General features: G+C 45.8%; 3 protein-coding genes across 15 annotated transcripts in view; all 3 read left to right on the top strand.

The window, feature by feature from the left end:
- LOC147006335 (anti-apoptotic protein NR13-like) overlaps positions 1–8938 on the top strand; it is a 35083-nt gene extending 26145 nt beyond the window's left edge. For 8 of the 12 annotated variants that reach the window (XR_015054911.1, XR_015054912.1, XR_015054908.1 and 5 more), the window contains one exon: positions 8171–8835. Coding sequence is in view for 2 of the 12 variants with exons in the window: in XM_085869030.1 (XP_085725156.1) it covers positions 4491–4922; positions 8171–8319; positions 8872–8923 (633 nt within the window). In the remaining 10 variants the exon portion in view is untranslated. The other 4 variants (XM_085869030.1, XM_085869031.1, XR_015054916.1 and 1 more) reach the window with 4 other exon arrangements.
- Positions 8939–11506: 2568 nt separating this feature from the next.
- LOC147006334 (anti-apoptotic protein NR13-like) lies at positions 11507–13882 on the top strand. The gene is made up of 2 exons (XM_085869034.1): positions 11507–12177; positions 12484–13882. Exons 1-2 carry the CDS (start codon positions 11743–11745, stop codon positions 12619–12621), a joined length of 573 nt encoding a protein of 190 aa, XP_085725160.1. The 5' UTR covers positions 11507–11742; the 3' UTR covers positions 12622–13882.
- A 962-nt stretch (positions 13883–14844) lies between these two features.
- LOC147006333 (anti-apoptotic protein NR13-like) lies at positions 14845–17635 on the top strand. Of its 2 annotated transcripts, none has more exons than XM_085869033.1 (3): positions 14845–15512; positions 15740–15845; positions 16269–17635. In XM_085869033.1, the coding sequence occupies exons 1-3, from the start codon at positions 15081–15083 to the stop codon at positions 16313–16315; spliced, it is 585 nt and encodes a 194-aa protein (XP_085725159.1). In that variant the 5' UTR covers positions 14845–15080; the 3' UTR covers positions 16316–17635. The 2 variants fall into 2 exon arrangements, with proteins under 2 accessions (XP_085725159.1, XP_085725158.1); XM_085869032.1 differs by having other exon boundaries at positions 16266–17626.
- Positions 17636–18239: the final 604 nt, after the last annotated feature.

Raw genomic sequence — 18239 nt, 5'->3', positions numbered from 1 at the left:
GGATTTTATTTAAAGTGGGTTTATCTTTTAGCCGCGTCTCGCGTAGTAAACGCCGGCTCTAAGAGTTCCGCGTTGTTCTTATTATTATTCTGGTGAAGACAAAACCTTTAGGACGTGGCTCTTGGACACATTTGTCCTTGTTTACATGTCAGACATCCAAGAACAAGGACGTTTGGTAGGCTACGCACTTATCAGGATGGCGGTGTTTTTGGGGAAAATTACGGGCGGAGCTCGTGCTGTTTGAACACGCAGCCATCGTGGGCCTTGACGAGGGAGCGTTTCGATTCTCTGCCTGTCGGGGTCGAGATGTTTGTCTGGAAGCGGACAGAAAAGCATGTCTGTTGTCTTTATATGAGCCTCTATCTGTCAGGATAAATTCATTGGATTTGGGAAGTATAAGCGGAATTAAAGGGATGTAGAGGAATGGTTGCTTAGCAACGACATCGATCTGGAAAGAATGGAATTGGCTTTGCACTGCACTCACTGTCTACTACGATGAAACAGGGCAGGATTATGAATACGTGGCCAAAGCACATAGAGATTACACCGTCAAACGCTCTCTGATGACAACCAACCGATGGATCGGGAAGGAAGGAGCGGCAGTGGAGGTGAAACAAGCCGCCAGAGAGCGCGAACTAATGAAGCACAGAGAAGGACTAACACCGCACATCTCAATGGCAGTTAGTAACGGACATAGTGCAGGGGAGTTAGGAAGAATGGTGAACAGATTGAGATGCGCCCCTGAACCACAAGATGGAGCAACGAACACCAGAACACTTTACTGGCCGTCAGACAAGGAGATGGATGGAAGGTATGCTTGCCTGATCAAAATCCACAGTAGTGTACAGTAAGGTCTCTGGCCTTCACGTCCACTCACCATGCACCCAGAGCAACTTCCAGTCCTGCAAGCTCTAGTCATGGTGGGAGCCTCGTACGGAGGTATCATTTAAAAATAATCTTTTACACAAATACTTGTCATTATGTTGCAGTTGACTGCAGTGTTCAGTGCAGTGGCATGCTGTAAACCTTGTAGTAACGGAGACAGTGACAGAACCTTTGACGACACAATATGCAACTCCTGGTACTGACACTACTCCTTTGTGGGGGGACCTATCACTAGGCAACACACTAACACACTCAAGCCAAAGAAACCGTATACACCTCTGTGGCAAAGGGGGACACGGAAATGAACCAGTACCAACCCCACAGCGACATAGGAGGGGAGCGGCTGGAGAAAGAATGGAAGCAGGTGAATACGCAAGGTTGGGGAAAACATACAACCAAGAACTAGATAAGGTAAAGATATTTTCAAAGGAACCTGGCAAGACCGCACCACTCATTTCCAGAGGGCTGACAACCATCCAGCCACAGCAGCTCATAGAACTGTCTTGCGTCCAAGCCGAGGAAACTTATGATTTGATAGAATGAAACGAGGAAATAAAATCGATTCGATGGTCTTATGCTATGATAAAACCTGTTGGGAGGGGGGGACGTCAGAAAATGCAGAAAAGACAGAAGTGGCTTGGCAGAACAAAACGCAAGACAAAACCCAGCGGGGGCACTTTGCACAAATAGGATTCATATGGGGTCAACACGCATCTCTAATTACCCAAGTTCCATGGGCCCCGAAAGAACCCTTTTGGAGTATAGTTGTGAAATCTTGTGAAAATACAGTAACCTCCCAGAGAAGAACACATTTCACTTATAGGTGTTTTCACCTATAAGGCTTGAAGCTCTCACGAGCGATCGAGTGGAACGCAAGGAGGGTTACGCAGGGTGGAGATCTATATTTCATGACTGGGGAGACTGGTTACTGTGCCTGGTCGGGGCAGCAATCCTAATCATCATGGGAATCATTTTTGGAGTATTTCTGATCAAACGTCTCATTTCCATTTGTCTAAAGAAATGCTGTGAAGCCTCACCCCTCACCCAGGCCATCATAATAATTAACAGCGAACTCATGGAGGAAGACCCCGAGGACCTCTGTATGGGGCCACAACCCGACCTGACCCCCACCAGCTGAGGAGCCAACAAGGTGTTCTGGCGGAGGGGCGCCCTGGGGAAGACTCTTCCAGGTATTACTGATTACTCAACGAACTTTCAAGTGAAAAGGTAAGCCAAACATGGACTCATACATCTCACTACACACGAAGATACAGGAAGTTGTAACAAGAAAGAAAGGAAATCTACAAGTAAAATGCTGATGGAGGTTTATGATAGATGTGGCAGTGTTTTGACTAGCATATGCATAATCGTGGAAAATGGACAATACCAGATAGTGAAGGCATGTATGGAAAATACTTGTATGACCCTTATATGTAAATATGCATCTCATGAGACTCTTTTGTCTTCTAGCGCAAGTTGAGAAAGGAGCTTACACCATGCCTTGAGCGCTCACAGTGCTGCTCACCCATTATTACATTTGCATATTGTAAATATTATTGTTGTAATTAGTGTTGAGTATAATTGCCTAAATAATAATGTTGCTGTTAATATTGTATAGACTTGTAGTGCCTTTAATATTGTGTGGACTTAACATCAAATTTGTATATGACAACTTAATGGGAGACTTGTGGCAGTGGGCAAGACAAAAGGCAACAGAAGCTAACCTGAACCACTGGCAGTTGGGGGACTTCTCATTTGGGGAATGTTGATGGCTATCCACGGCATTTGCAAATCCCGTTTGGCAGGCGCGGGGGCCTAGGGGTAGCTGCTACAGGAACCAAATAGGGGTCCACTCGGTTGGTGAGTATCAGGTGTGGCTGGGTATGGTCAAAATATGACCAAGGAGGGAAACTGTTATGATGATATGCTAGGTGGTCATATTTTGGACCATTAGCTGTGTGTTAATCAGCTGTCGGGATTCTAACCTTGCTTGTAATTGTGTATTATTCAAACCTTGCTTTAAAATGTTGCTTTAAATGTATCATGCTGTTTTCACTATGTCTTTGATAACTCTTTATGGCTCTGCAGCTGCACAACAGCATGTCCTTGGGAAAACTGTGTATGCTGATATCCCACACATTCCTGTTCTTAGTCATCACCAGAGTTTCGCCTTTGCTATCAGCAGGTGCCAGTGTAGGGGTGTAGGAGTCTTAGAAAGTTATTAGTTTGCAAGATGAACTGTTGGGTTGCGAATCTGAGGATTGACTGATCCAACTTCCCTGAGGGCCCCTAGGGAGGGGGGAAAGAAGCCCACTGCCGCATTTATTTCTTTATTTCTTTATCCCTTAGCACACACTTGTAGTCCACACCCAGTTTTGCTTTTGTGTGATTATATATACAACTGTTTTGAAGTAAGAATCTCAATGTGGTCCGGGGGCACCTGACTGAAGGGCCTTTGGGCTGCATTCCGCATGCGTAGTGCCATCTTCTGAAATAAATCGTATCATTCGAAAACCCTCATTCGACTCTGTCATTACTCGGCCGAGTGAAGAGTCATAACAATGTCGAGCTAGATATTGACCCAAATGGAATTCCTGAGTTTGTGAAAGCCCGCCCGGTACCATCTTCGCTGTAGAGCGAAGGTACATCAGGAGGTGGATCGGTTGCTCAAGGTCAGGATCATAGAACCTGTACAATCTTCTCGTTGGGCAGCTATCAGACGTGTGGAGACCACAAGGTTCCAGTCAATCTCGAAGACCCCCTCAGACACTTACCCCATTCCTGCATTGATGAGTTGTTCACAAAAAAATTTTTTGGGGAGGAAACGCTTCACAAAGCTCGACTTGAGTCAGGCCGAGCAGCAGTTGGTTTTGTGGAAAACTTCACGTGAATTTGTCACAATGGACACACAATCGTTGATTGTTCAGATCACACACGCTAACCGTTTGTGACGCGTCAACGGCGCCATCTTTGGTACTCGAAGAACTGAACATTGTACATTTTGTAATTGTCGATCGTGCAACGTACAAGAGGTTGAATTAATTATCGGACATCTGGTAATCCTGACCCTCTCCCACTTTTGTCCGCACAAGTGTTCAACATAATAAAATGGCAGAAAAGAAGGTTATAATCGGATTTTTAAATATAAATATATATTTTTTGAACGAACGTACATCCCAAATATGAACCAATTTTATTTAAATTATTTAATGTTTTACGTTTTCAGTGTTTGTTGAAAAATATGCTTTTGAAGGAAACTCGGTCTTGAAACAACAACAACACAAGTCGAAATAAAGTTGAAGAAGAAGAATCAATCGCACAATATTAGCCCCGCCCACCGAGGCCTCGCTTTCTTGTGAGGGATCGATCGCTGAGAGCTGTTGTTTTTATAAATATTTCATCGATTTTTACAAACCGGTTCGTGCGAAGTGTAAATTTACGTTGAATTGTAATTTAACTTCGTGTGAGGAAATAATATAAAACGCAGGTCATAAAACAACAACGACTGAAAAGATGAAAGTGAATAGGAAGAAGAAGAATCCCGACGGTTTGTCGGCCTCACTGCTCGAGCTTGTGTTGCTGTGCCAAGGCCTGAGTGTTTCACCATGGAAGACGATCTGTTAATGAAAGAGACCACGGCGCTGATCAAGACTTACGTGATGCACCGTGTGGCACCGGACGCGCCGCAGCCCCTCAACCAGGCAGAATCGGTCCTCATCCGGCTCGGTGACGAGGTGTTTTCCCAACACCGTGAGACCTTTAGGGAGATGTTGGGACGGCTGTACCCGAACCCCCACGATTTGAGTAACGCCAGCTCGGTGGCAGGAACGGCGACCCGCGTCGCGGAAGAGGTGTTCTCCGATGAGGAGGTGAACTGGGGACGCCTCGCCGCCGTCATCGTCCTGTTGGCCACGGTCGCTCAGGAAATGGACGACCGGTTCGGAACGGTTGACGAACGAGCCGAGGTGTTGTCCCTCGAGATGAGCCGATACGTGGTGAAGAACCATGGGGACTGGATTCGAGAACGAGGCGGTTGGGTGAGTCATCGAGCCGGTGTTGTGGGTCCAGTCCCGAGATGGGGAGCCTGGGTCGCTCTAGTCCTTTAGTCGTTCTGCACGAGCGGTTTGAGAGACCGGACGGTGTTGGTGGGGATCCTGAACACGGTTTGATCCGGGCTGTCCTCCAATAGAGGATTCCCACCGAACACCCGGAATTTAGGTTGTAACCCTTGGATAACTCCAAAGGTCACGGGTCCCTTTGCGGACCGTGGTCGCCAATATTTTGACGGCGTGGTGAATTGCCTAATTTCAATATACCTAAACACCCACATCGTCCAACTCCCGGGGAAAACCACACCCTCGGCCAACTTTGTCCGAATCGAGTCGCTATCACCGACTCGGATCCGGCGTAACCGAGCGGGAGTTACCAAAGCCGCGCCGGACCAAATGAACAACCTTCGGCACGAACGGCCTTGCTAATTCACAATATGTACCTTGCTCGGCCAATGAAGGAAAACACAGAAAACGAGCTGGGACGTTTAACATGGTTTTATTTTACAAATAATTATAATCGGGGAGGGGAACACAGAGCAGAGTTATCACGAATAAAAGGCAGGCAATGTACAAGCAAAGGAAAGCACTTACACAATTCTACTTATCCAGGGTTTCCCACTGACCTGGAAAGTCAGGGATTTGAGGTTGGTCAGGGAATTTTTTTTTTGTTGTTGGTCAGGGAAATGTGTGATTAGTGCCTAATGATCTTAATTAGTACCCTTTACACCCAGTCAATTATTTTGTTCATTATTATAAAAGTTTTCTTCATTGCTCTTTTCATGAAAGTCAGAGCTGTACAGTTGCCAGTATCGACTTTATCTTCGTATTTCAGCCATGAGGAGCGTGCCCCCATTCAATGACAGAAACAAAGATTTTACCATGTCTTTTGTGTGATTTGAGGGGCTAAAGCTGTTTATAGATTACAGTTGTACCCTTTCGTTAAGCTCGGGTGTTCAGAGTGTAATATAAATGACTTGTAACATGTATAAAGTACAGTTCAATAATCATAATCTAGAACTTCAGAACAGTGTATGTGCATTGTCAGCTACTAATTCAGGTCTGATGCCGGTGTCACAACAAAAGTACACTGTCAGAAATATTTTCTTAAAGAAAAAAGGTCCAAGGAGTGAGATTTTTAATGAGTTACTTTAAGAAAATAAGAACGTTTTTTTGTAAAGAACAAAATAAGAAAAGATGTTCTTGAACTTTTTCATCAAGAACAAAAGTAACAAAAAAAGTTCTTATTTTCTTAAAGTAACTAATTGAAACTCTCACTCCTCAGACCTTTTTTTCACATTTATTTCAATTCAATTTCACATTCACAATTCACATATGTTTCCTTAATTGCAAGTTTTTGCCGACCATATCATTCCAAGCTACACACGCTGCTTGATGTTATTGACATTTCCGCAATTCTAGTATACAACATCTCGACTGTTACTGCAACTTCCCATGTAACATTTGAGTAATTTCACTTCTGCGGCGGTGAACGTACCTGCATCCGCAGGAAATGGTACAGGAGTACCCACCTAACCGTAGAAGTTCAACAAACGGTCTTTTTAGGACCAGATGCTTGTAGAAAAATGTACAATATAGTAGTCTGTTAGTCATTTCTGCAATATCGTCGGCTGTTCTGGCTTGTCTGCAATGTCACTTTAACAATATCAATGTTTCGTTGTTATTTTGCAAGATTTAGATGTTGTAAATGTTGCTAAATTTTTTCTGATATAATTCTGATCTAGTCATGGTACCTGGCACGTTTGACGTTCATATGATTTGTGTTTTGTGAGTTTTATATTAACAAAAAAAATTAAAATGCCAGTACGAGCTGGGAAAGTGGACTTTCTGGGCCATTTTCAAAAAGACCAAAGTTAACACCCAAATGAAGAATCAGTTTAATTTCCCAACAAAAATGGTATTCAGAAGTTGTCTCAAGCACGCCTACATATTTTAAGATTCAAATAAATTTTGAAGCGGACACAATTTTCTGCTTGTATTGGCATTTTAAAAAGAAGAAAAGAATTGAAAATGATTGCATGTACACCATGTATAAATGAAAATGGTGATGGAAAGGAGTCGGTGTCGGGGAGGAGGAGCCGACTAAAATAACTTTATAAATTTTTACGTTTGAAAAGGTCAGGGAATCTTTACCAACACAGTCAGGGAATTTCATTTTTGAGATTGAGTGGGAACCCTGTTATCAGACTGGCGCCACACACACACACACACACACACACACACACACACACACACACACACGCACGCACGCACGCACGCACGCACGCACGCACACACACACACACACACACACACACACACACACACACACACACCCACACACACACACGCACGCACGCACACACACACACACACACACACACACACACACACACACACACACACACACACACACACACACACACACTTTCACCGGACCCGCACTTGTGGAGCTCGGAGTCCGTGACGGGAACGGGGATCCCGGCTCGAGCGCTCCAACGCAAACTATCACAGTGGGACTCAAACCCACGACCCAGACCAAGCCGCACTCGCAACCAACACCGCAGACCGCAATCGCCACGATCCTGCAGAACGCACCCTTGTCTGCCCAACACTGGTCCAGACAACCACTCTACCCTTCTGAGGTGGGAGAGGTCTCTTCTCCTCCCACTTGCCTCCTGATTGGACGAGGGGTTGTCGGATGACTCGTGGTCACCTCCCGATTGGCTGGGGCGTGCGTGTCATGCTCGTCCTTCGCTCATTGGCTGGAGGAAACGGTCCGTGCTCTTCCTTGGGACAGAGCCTCGATCTGAGGCGATGGAGGCTCCGCCCACGCTTTCAGCCAAAAACACGTGGGCAATGGCGACCGGTCGAGTGCGGGGCGGTGGCGTTGTTGTCGTTGATGTCATCGTAATTGTTGTTGATGAGGATGTAATAAACCTAACTAAAGACGTCACAACGCATGTTTTCGAGTCTCCCACCAGACAAAAAGGAAAGGGACGTATCTCACACGTACTTACAGGCATAACTAACTTTGCGACCTGAATGTTGAGTGCGCATGGTTTCCAGATTCGTAACAATAGGAGAGTTAGCGTTTGGGGCTGGGGTACCACCACGGAGCGAGCGATGACATTTCGTCTTCGTCGTGCACCTGTATCTCTCAAATGTGTCCTTTGGATGTAATGGTTAAATGGCGGGAGTTTACCTCAACTGACGGGTTTCTGTGTTTCCCTCAGGAAGATTTTGTGCGAAGGTACAAATCAAGGTCTCTGCGTTCCTTGATGACCCCATGGGTCTGTGCTGCGGTCTGCTTTGGAATCATGGCCTCCATTGTTTGCTTAGTGGGATATCACAAATTCCGGAATCATCATTGCGATACTTTGAGGTAATGTGATGCTCGAGTACCACGTGGAAGGTTTAACTCCCGAACACGTTATGTTAGTACAAGTGGTCGTGGTAATGTTTGTGATAGTGATGGTGGGAGTAATGTTCGTGCAGGTGGTAGTCGGAATGTTAGTTGTGGTAGTTAAATGTTGGTCGTGGTCATGTTAGAAGTCATGATGGTGTAAGTTATGGAGTACCAGTGGTGGTTGTAGTAGCTGTAGTCATTGTGGCCTATTGCCGTTGAACAGTAAAGATAAGGCAGAAGATGAAGGATGAACGACGTCTCGCACCGTCTGTTGCTCCACCATCCACCGTTGAAGAATCACAGCTCATTACATTGCCATGGCTGCGAGACACAGTTTGATTCTTTCCTTTGTTCATTCCCAATGCCACTCTCCATTGATCAGAAGCATGCATTCGGTAAGAGTGGAGAGAAGAATGTAGTATGTATGTACGTGTGATAAAGAAGTTTTACTCTGATCCAGTTGAAATGGTACGAATAAATAATTGAGATAGAGCACTGAAAGATGTCTTCTTCTTTGTTCGTATGCAGCACAAGGTGGCGGGTATCCTGGAACGGCCTACGCGTCCCGATTCTTGAATAGAGAATGCTACAGGCAGGTTAACCAACCCTTGTAAAAATTTAAATCACTTTTCCTTTATCTTAAAACACTCAAAGTGCGACGGTAAAAACTGTGCCTTCTCCACATCCAACCACACCACCCGCCAGACAGGGCAGCGCCGCTCTCACCTGCTTGTAGCGGAGATGACGCGACATTGGCGGAGCATAAACATGCATGACGCAAGACATGGGTGGAACATGAACATGAGATTTTTTTTAAGGAAAATTTTTTAACATGGTATCCCAGTGGGATCGTCCCGGTTATGAAAAGAGATGGCTCAGTTCGGATATCTGGAGACCACAAGGTTCCAGTCAATCCGGCATCCCCCTCAGACACTTACCCCATTCCTGCATTGATGAGTTGTTCACAAAACTTTTTGGGGGGGAAACCCTTCACAAGCTCGACTTGAGGCACACCTACCAGCAGTTGGTTTTGTCAGAAACTTCACGTGAATTTGTCACAATGAACACACATCGTGGATTGTTCAGATCACACACGCTTACCGTTTGGCGTGTCAACGACGCTATCTGTGTTCCAACGCACAAAGGAAAATTTACTGCTGGGGATTACAGGATCCGTGATCTACCTTGATGATTTGTTCGTCACGGGAGATTCCGTTAGCGACCATCTTCACAACCCTCAGAGTGTCTTGAAGAAGTCGCAAGATGTGGGATTGTGATTACGATGACATAAATGTGTTTCTCTCGCTGCTGAAGTCACATTCCTCGGCCACAAGTTAACCGTGAACTTGATACAGTCCACGGATGAGAAGATCATGGCGATCACTGAGGCACCTGCTCCAAGAAATGTCAAAGAACTGAATTCCTTCTGAGGGCTCCTGAGCTCCAGGGGTAAGTTTTTTTTTGCCGGATTTAGCATCTGCACTTGAGCCTCTACATCACCTACTGTGGAAGGAGGTGCGGTGGCAAAGGAAGAAGGATCAACAAGGAGCATTCCTAAAAGCAAAGTACTTTTTGGTTCTTCGAGAACCAAAACGCGTGTCGTCAAGAGGCAAAGAGAAACGTGAGTAAATAAACTCGTGTTTCTCTTTGCTTCTTGACGACACGAGCCTTGGTTCTCAAAGAACTGAACATCGCACATTTGCAATTATCGATCGTACATCGTACAAGAGGTTGAATCATCAGACAAATAGGACACTTACTTATTGGACATCTGGCAACCCTGACCCTCCCCCACTTTCGTCTGGACGAGGGTTCAGCAACGATGTTGAACAAGAAAATGGCAGAAAAGAAGGTTATAATCGGATTTTCACAAGGAAATTTACAAAGAAATCTAACACAGGTGGAGGCCATTCAGCCCATCAAACCTGGTCGAACACCACACCAACCCAACCACACAATATCCAAGGAAGAAAATACAAAAAAATGTTTTTCATTTATTAAATAAAAAAATTTGTTTGTTTTTTTGGTTTTTGTTGGTTTTGTATTTTTTTTCTTCCCCTCGGGGAGGGGGCATGGACTTGGTTAAAAACACACAACATCAACCACGCAAACCCCCTTAACTAGACCCCCACCAACAGCACTCCGCACACATGTACACAATCACCCATCAATATTCAAACTACATAAAGTCTTATCAACATCCCCGTACCCCTCTATCTCCATAACTTGGAGGTGCCTATCTAATTCTAATTTAAACTTTTCTACTTTTTTCTGCTGCCACCACCTTTCCAGGGAGACCATTCCATGCATTAACTCCTGTCTGAGTAAAAGTCCCCTACCTTACGTCTTAACTCTCCTCTTCCTTAGTCTCAGGCTGTGGCCCCTGGTTCTGTCACTGTCCACTCTGTTGAATAATTCATCTGTACTTGTTTTATCTCAACCTTTCATTGTCTTAAACATCTCCATCATACCTCCTCGGAACTGCCTCCTTTCTAGTGTATAAAGCCCCGTCTCCTTCAGCCGATCCTCATAGCTGAGTCGAGCTTGACCCGGAATCAATCTAGTCACCCGACGCTGAACCTTCTCGATGGCATCGATGTCCTTCCGGAACTGTGGTGACCAGAACTGCACACAATTGGGTCATCTGCAAATTTGGAAAGCTTACTCTTCACCCAATGATCCAAGTCGTTGATGTAAATAATGAATCGTGATGGTCCGAGTACTGATCCCTGAGGTACCCCGCCACTTACATCCTCCCAGCAAGACATCCTCCCACTCACAGCCACTCTTTGCTTCTCACCACTAAACCTGTTTGTAATCCAATGAGCTACCTGACCAGCCACTCCACAACGCCTCACTTTGTCTCACAACGTCAAATATATATATATATATATATATATATATATATATATATATATATATATATATATATATATATATATATATATATATATATATACTTTGAACGAACGTACATCCCAAATATGAACCAATTTTATTTAAATTATTTCGTGTTTTATGTTTTCAGTGAATGTTGAAAAATTTTCTTCGAAGGAAAAACGACCCTGAAACAACAACAGAGGAAGTCGATATGTTGAAGAAGAAGAATCACGTGTGTAATATTAGCCCCGCCCACCAAGGCCTCTCTTTGTTGTGAGTAAAATCTCTGAGAGTTGTTGTTTAATAATTATTTAATCGATTTATACAAACCAGTTCGTGTTCAGTGTTAATTTATATTGAATTGTAATTTAACTGCGCGGAAGGAGAATCAGTCATAAAACAACAACAACTGAAAAGTTGGAAGTGAAGAGGAAGAAGAAGAATCCCGACGGTTTGTCGGCCTCACCGATCGCGGCTGCTCGAGCTTGTGTTCCTGTGACAAGGTCTAAGTGTTTCACCATGGAACACGATCTGTTAATGAAAGAGACCACGGCGCTGATCAAGGCCTACGTGATGCACCGTGTGGCACCGGACGAGCCGCAGACCCTGAACCAAGCAGAATCGGTCCTCATCCGGCTCGGTGACGAGGTGTTTTCCCAATACCGTGAGACCTATGAGGAAATGGCGGGACCGTTGTACCCGAACCTCCGCGATTTGAGTAACGTGAGCTCGATGGCAGGAACGGTGACCCGCCGTGTTGCGAAAGCCGTGTTGTCCCTTTGTGAGGTGAACTGGGAAAGCCTCGTCATCGTCATCGTCCTGTTGGCCACGGTCGCTCAGGAGATGGACGACCGGTTCGGAACGGTGGACGAACGATCCGAGGTGTTGTCCCTCGAGATGAGCCGATTCGTGGTGGAGAACCATGGGGACTGGATCCGAGAACGAGGCGGTTGGGTGAGTCATCGAGCCGGTGTTGTGGGTCCAGTCCCGAGATGGGGAGCCTGGGTCGCTCGAGCCCTTTAGTCGTTTCGCGCGAGCAATTTGAGAGACCGGACGGTGTTGGTGGGGATCCTGAAGACGGTTCGATCCGGACGGTCCTCGAATCTAAGAGAGGGGTTCGAGTTTGGGGCTGGGGTACCACCACGGAGCGATGACATTTAGTCTTGGTCGTGCACCTGTATCTCTCAAACGTGTCCTGTGGATGTAATGGTTAAATGGCGGGAGTTTACCTCAACTGAAGACTTTCTGTGTTTCCCTCAGGAAGATTTTGTGCGAAGGTACAAACGAAGATCTCTGCCTTCCTTGAGGACCCGATGGGTCTGTGCTGTGGTCTTGTGTGGAATCATGGCCTCCATTGTTTGGTTTGTGAGATATCACATCTTCCAGAATCATGATTGAGATACTTTGATGTAATCTGATGCTCGAGTACCACGTGGAAGGTTTAACTCCCGAACACGTTATGCTAGTAATAGTGATGGTGGGAGTAATGTTCGGAGTTGTGGTGTTGGAAAAAGTAATGTTCGTACAAGTGGTCGGCGTAATGTTAATTGCGGTAGTTATATCTTGGCAGTAGTCATGTTAGAAGTCATGATGGCTGAAGTAATGGAGTACCACTGGTGATTGTCGTAGCTGTAGTCATCGTAGCCTATTACCGTTGAAGAGTAAAGATAAGGCAGAAGATGAAGGATGAACGACATCTCGCACCGTCTGTTGCTCCAACATCCACCGTTGAAGAATCACAGCTCATTACATTGCCATGGCTGCTCGCCACAGTTTAATTATTTCCTTTGTTCATTCCCAATGCCACTCTCCATTGAACAGACGCGTGCATTCGGTAAGAGTGAAGAGAAGAATGTAGTATGTATGTGTGATAAAGAAGCTTTACTCTGATCCAGTTGAAATGATACAAATAAACTCACTGAGGAAGAGCATTGAAAGATGTGTCGTCTTCTTTGTTCGTATGCAGCACAAGGTGGCGGGTATCCTGGAACGGCCTACGTATCCCGATTCTTGAATAGAGAATGCCACAGGCAGGTTAACCAACCCTTGTAAAAATTTAAATCATTTTTCCTTTATCTTAAAACACTCCAAGTGCGACGGGAAAAACCGTGCCCTCTCCACATCCAACCACACCTCCCGCCAGACAGGGCAGTGCCGCTCTCACCTGCTTGCCTATTCTTGGACCTTCCCGCCTCATGCACTCTTCCACGATCCGGTGTGATAGGACTCGAACCCACCACGCTATGCCGCTCCAAGCCCAGGCAGGGGATCCTCGTGGGACAGGCTCGCAGGCGCACAGGCCACAAGAGAAGACGCTCTGTTGGCGGGACCCCAGGAAGGCGATGACTGGCTTCAGAAGACCACCAGACGTCCGAAGACCAGCAGATAATTCTCAAAACTCAACTCTCTCAAGATCAGAAGACAACTCTCAACAACAACTCTCGTTTGGCCCACGCGCGCTTCTCTTATCCCCCGCTCGCACTCCCTCATTGGGCAGAGAGAACGCTCTATGCCCATATTTTGAGCCAAGCCAGAACGAAACACTTTTGCCCGTATTTGCGGCTCAGCCAGAGCGAACCGCTTGTCGCAACGCTTGTGCCCATATTTGGGGCGAAGCCAGCACACCAACGTCCACAGTGCAATGGTGTGGTGGATGATGGTGAAAGTAAGCGAGGGCAGGTGTCGTTGTTGTGGTTGTTGGTAATTTAAATCCCAACTCTCAAAATAACTCACAGCGCACGTACAATTAATCACCCATTAAACATAGGACGGGACCCTAACGAGGAACACATACTTACCGAAATAGCTGATCTCGAGGACCTGGTTGTTGTGTGCAGTAAGCTTCCAAATTCGCAACAATATGACCTCAACGATGTTGAACAAGAAATTTGTCGATAAGGATATAATCGGATTAAAAAAAAAATTCTTCTTCTTCTTTCGGCTGCTCCCGTGAGGGGTCGCCACAGCATAGTGATTTGGCACATGTTTTACACCGGATGCCCTTCCTGACACAACCCTGGTCGCCTCTTCCGACACAGGGATCTGGTACACCTATTTTAACCGGGTTATACACCGGCCCAGTACACTGGTACTCATTTCGCCGACCTCGGAAGGATGACAGGCTGAGTCAACCCCCTGGTGTTATACGACTTGGTATATACATATATATATATATATATATATATATATATATATATATATATGTATTTTTACATACATATACACACACATATGCAGTGTATATATATATATATATATATATATATATATATATATATATATATATATATATATATATATATACATATTTATATATATGTATATTCAGTGGCCCAGCGGGGCTTGAACTCAGCACTTTTTGGGTCCCAAGCCGCTGTCCGAACCACTGCGCCAACACCAGGCTTTAAAAAATACAAATATTTGTACTTTGAACGAACACGCATCCCAAATATAAACCAATTTTAATTGAATTATTTTTTGTTTTCAGTGAATGTTGATAAATTTGCTTCGAAGGAAAAACGACCTTGAAACAACAACAGAAGAAGTCGAATTAAAGTTGAAGAAGAAGAATCACGTGCGTCATATGAGCCCCGCCCACCGAGGCCTCCCTTTGTTGTGAGTAAAATCTCTGAGAGTTGTTGTTTAATAATTATTTCTATTTATACAATTGATTTATACAAACCAGTTCGTGTTAAGTGTAAATTAGTGTTGAATTGTAATTTAACTGCGTGGAAGGAAATTTCAGTCATAAAACAACTACTGAAAAGAGGAAGAAGAAGAATCCCGACGGTTTGTGGGCCTCACCGATCGCGGCTGCTCGAGCTTGTGTTGCTGTGCCAAGGCCTGAGTGTTTCACCATGGAAGACGATCTGTTAATCAAAGAAACCACGGCGCTGATCAAGACTTACGTGATGCACCGTGTGGCACCGGACGCTCCGCAGCCCCTCAACCAGGCAGAATCGGTCCTCATCCGGCTCGGTGACGAGGTGTTTTCCCAACACCGTGAGACCTTTAGGGAGATGTTGGGACGGCTGTACCCGAACCCCCACGATTTGAGTAACGCCAGCTCGGTGGCAGGAACGGCGACCCGCGTCGCGGAAGAGGTGTTCTCCGATGAGGAGGTGAACTGGGGACGCCTCGTCGCCGTCATCGTCCTGTTGGCCACGGTCGCTCAGGAAATGGACGACCGGTTCGGAACGGTGGACGAACGAGCCGAGGTGTTGTCCCTCGAGATGAGCCGATTCGTGGTGGAGAACCTTGGGGACTGGATTCGAGAACGAGGCGGTTGGGTGAGTCATCGAGCCGGTGTTGTGGGTCCAGTCCCGAGATGGGGAGCCTGGGTTGCTCTAGTCCTTTAGTCGTTCTGCGCGAGCGGTTTGAGAGACCGGACGGTGTTGGTGGGGATCCTGAAGACGGTTTGATCCGGGCTGTCCTCCAATAGAGGGGTGCGAGTTCAGGGCCGCGGTACCACCACGGAGCGATGACATTTATACCTGGTTTTCTGTGTTTCCCTCAGGAAGATTTCGTGCGAAGTTACAAAGGAAGATCTCTGCCTTCCTTGATGAAGGAATGGATGTGTGCTGCGGTCTTGTGGGGAATCCTGGCCTCCATTGTTTGGTTTGGTAGATATCACGTCTTACAGAATCGTCATTGAGATACTTTGATGAAAGCTGATGCTCGAGTACCGCATCGAAGGTTAAACTCCTGAACACGTTCTGCCAGTTCAAGTGATACTCGGAATGTTAGTTGTGGTGATGGTTGCAGTAATGTTAGTCGTAATGATGTTTCAAGTTATGTTGGGAGTAGTCATGTTGGTCAAAGTGATGGAGTACCAGTGGTGGTTGTCGTCACTGTAGTCATTGTGGCCTATTGCCGTTAAAGAGTTAAGATAAGGCGGTAGATGAAGGATGAAAGATGTATTGCACCGTCTGTTGCTCCACCGTCCACCATTGAAGAATCACAGCTCATTACATTGCCATGGCTGCTAGCCACAGTTTCATTCTTTCCTTTGTTTATTCCCAATGCCACTCTCCATTGATCAGAAGCGTGCATTCCGGAAGAGTGGAGAGAAGAATATGGTGTGTACTTGTGATAAAGTGCAAAAGATGAAGATGAAGCTTTGCTCTGATCCAGTTGAAATGGTACGAATAAACTCACTGAGATAAAGCATTGAAAGATGTGTCGTCTTCTTCGTTCATATGCAGCACAAGCTGGCGGGTATCCTGGAACGGCCTACGTGTCTCGATTCTTGAATAGAGAATGCTACAGGCAGGTTAAACAACTCTTGTAAAAATTTAAATCATTTTTCCTTTATCTTCAAACACTTCAAGTGCGATGGGAAAAACTGTGCCTTCTCCACATCCAACCACACCACCCGCCAGACGGGGAAGCGCCGCTCTCACCTGCTTGCAGCGGAGATGACGCGACATTGGCGGAGCAGAAACATGCATGAGGCAAAACATGAATATTCTGTTACGTTTGTGAGGGTAGTTGGAGGAATCCTCAGTGAAGATAGGATTGTGTAGTCGAGCATGGTCCGTGCATGGGTAGGAGACATCTCGATGTAACTTAAGTTGGGAAAACTGTGAGCTAAAGATTGTTTACGTGTCCCAACACGGGGGTGGTGTTGTGTTAAATAGGTAGGGCCTAAGGCTAGTTTCTCCCAACATGTGATTGCACCCTGTGACCTTTTCCTGCGTTTTTACATTCACTAGGCCGGCCATAAAGAAACACGTTTTTACAACAACCGACCCAACTTCCCACAGAACCTAAACATTCCCAAGCAGACAAAACTCCGCCTCCCAGGAATCATAATCAGCAGGCCACGCCCCCGAGGTTAATGATTGGTTGGGGTGACGTCAGGCAGAAGGTTTGAGGGAGGTTGGGACAAAAGAATGTCGCTTGGGTTTTTCTTCATCAAGGAGGAAGGTTGGCAATCTTTGGTTTGTGTGGACCTGGTACAGAGAGAGAGAGAGAGAGAGAGAGAGAGAGAGAGAGAGAGAGAGAGAGAGAGAGAGAGAGAGAGAGAGAGAGAGCGATCGTGAGTAGGAGGTGCGGTGGTGGTTTGTGGGGCTCTTGGCATTCGGATGGAGTGGAGAGCTAAAGAGGACCTCCCGCACGAATTACTTCATGTACGTGGTGTCGCAGAGAGCGACTCAGCACCATCTTGTGAGCTTCCCGCGTGGTGACTTCGAAGTTCAACGACCACCAGGCTCCCAAAGGCCAATTGTGGACGTGAAGCTGAGTGCTGGCATGAATGCGGGACTTTCTTTTATTTTATCTTTCCCCTTGTCTGTGTGTCGTGGAGACGTCTCTGGACTGATGTAGTTTTCGTCAGACGTCTCAAATTCGGATTTAGTTTTTCACTTCACCTTTCATTTTCACGTCGTTGATTTAGTTCCATTAAACCATTATTGTTGAATTTCTTTGTGTTCTTTTATTCGTTGTGGGTTCGAGAATAAAGCCGTGTGTTTCCGCTTCAGGGAAGCGCCTTCTCTGCTTTCAATCCCGCGTGCGTCATAACCGCCAAGAATTCTGGCTGTTCACCTCGGAGTTGAAACCATTCGGCTCCAAATCAAATCTTTTCTCCAACGGCTGATCTCAGATCGTAAGTTTCTATTCAGACCTTGTCGTTGTAGCTTGGACGTGCTGTTTCTGCTGTTCCAGCAACGGATGGAGGCCGTCAATGCAAGATATGAGATCAGGGCTGTCTCTCTGGAGGGATCTCGAGCATTTGAAACAGCTGGTGTAATACAAACAGAGAATGAATTCCATCAATAAATTTAACAAATGGAGACATTCAACGTTCCTGCTGCATGACATCACCAAGAAATAAAAACACAGGCTCTTGTGGGATTTAAATTCATGACCACTGGTTGATCAAGACCAGTGCTCTAACCGCTGAACTAAAGAGCAAGGTTGATGATCTGTGATTTTGACGTGTTTATAAGGAGTTTAGATCATCCATGTACAGGAGATGTGTCACCTTTCCTGTTTCTTTGGTTGTTCTCTTATTG

This window comes from Eptatretus burgeri, unplaced genomic scaffold (genome assembly GCF_056783735.1).
Source record: "Eptatretus burgeri isolate ZD-2024b unplaced genomic scaffold, Ebu_testis_v1 Ebu_testis_scaffold_3185, whole genome shotgun sequence".
NCBI classification, from domain to species: Eukaryota; Metazoa; Chordata; class Myxini; order Myxiniformes; family Myxinidae; genus Eptatretus; species Eptatretus burgeri.
Note: the sequence above shows the minus strand (reverse complement) of the source record. Positions and strands in the feature narration are given on the sequence as shown.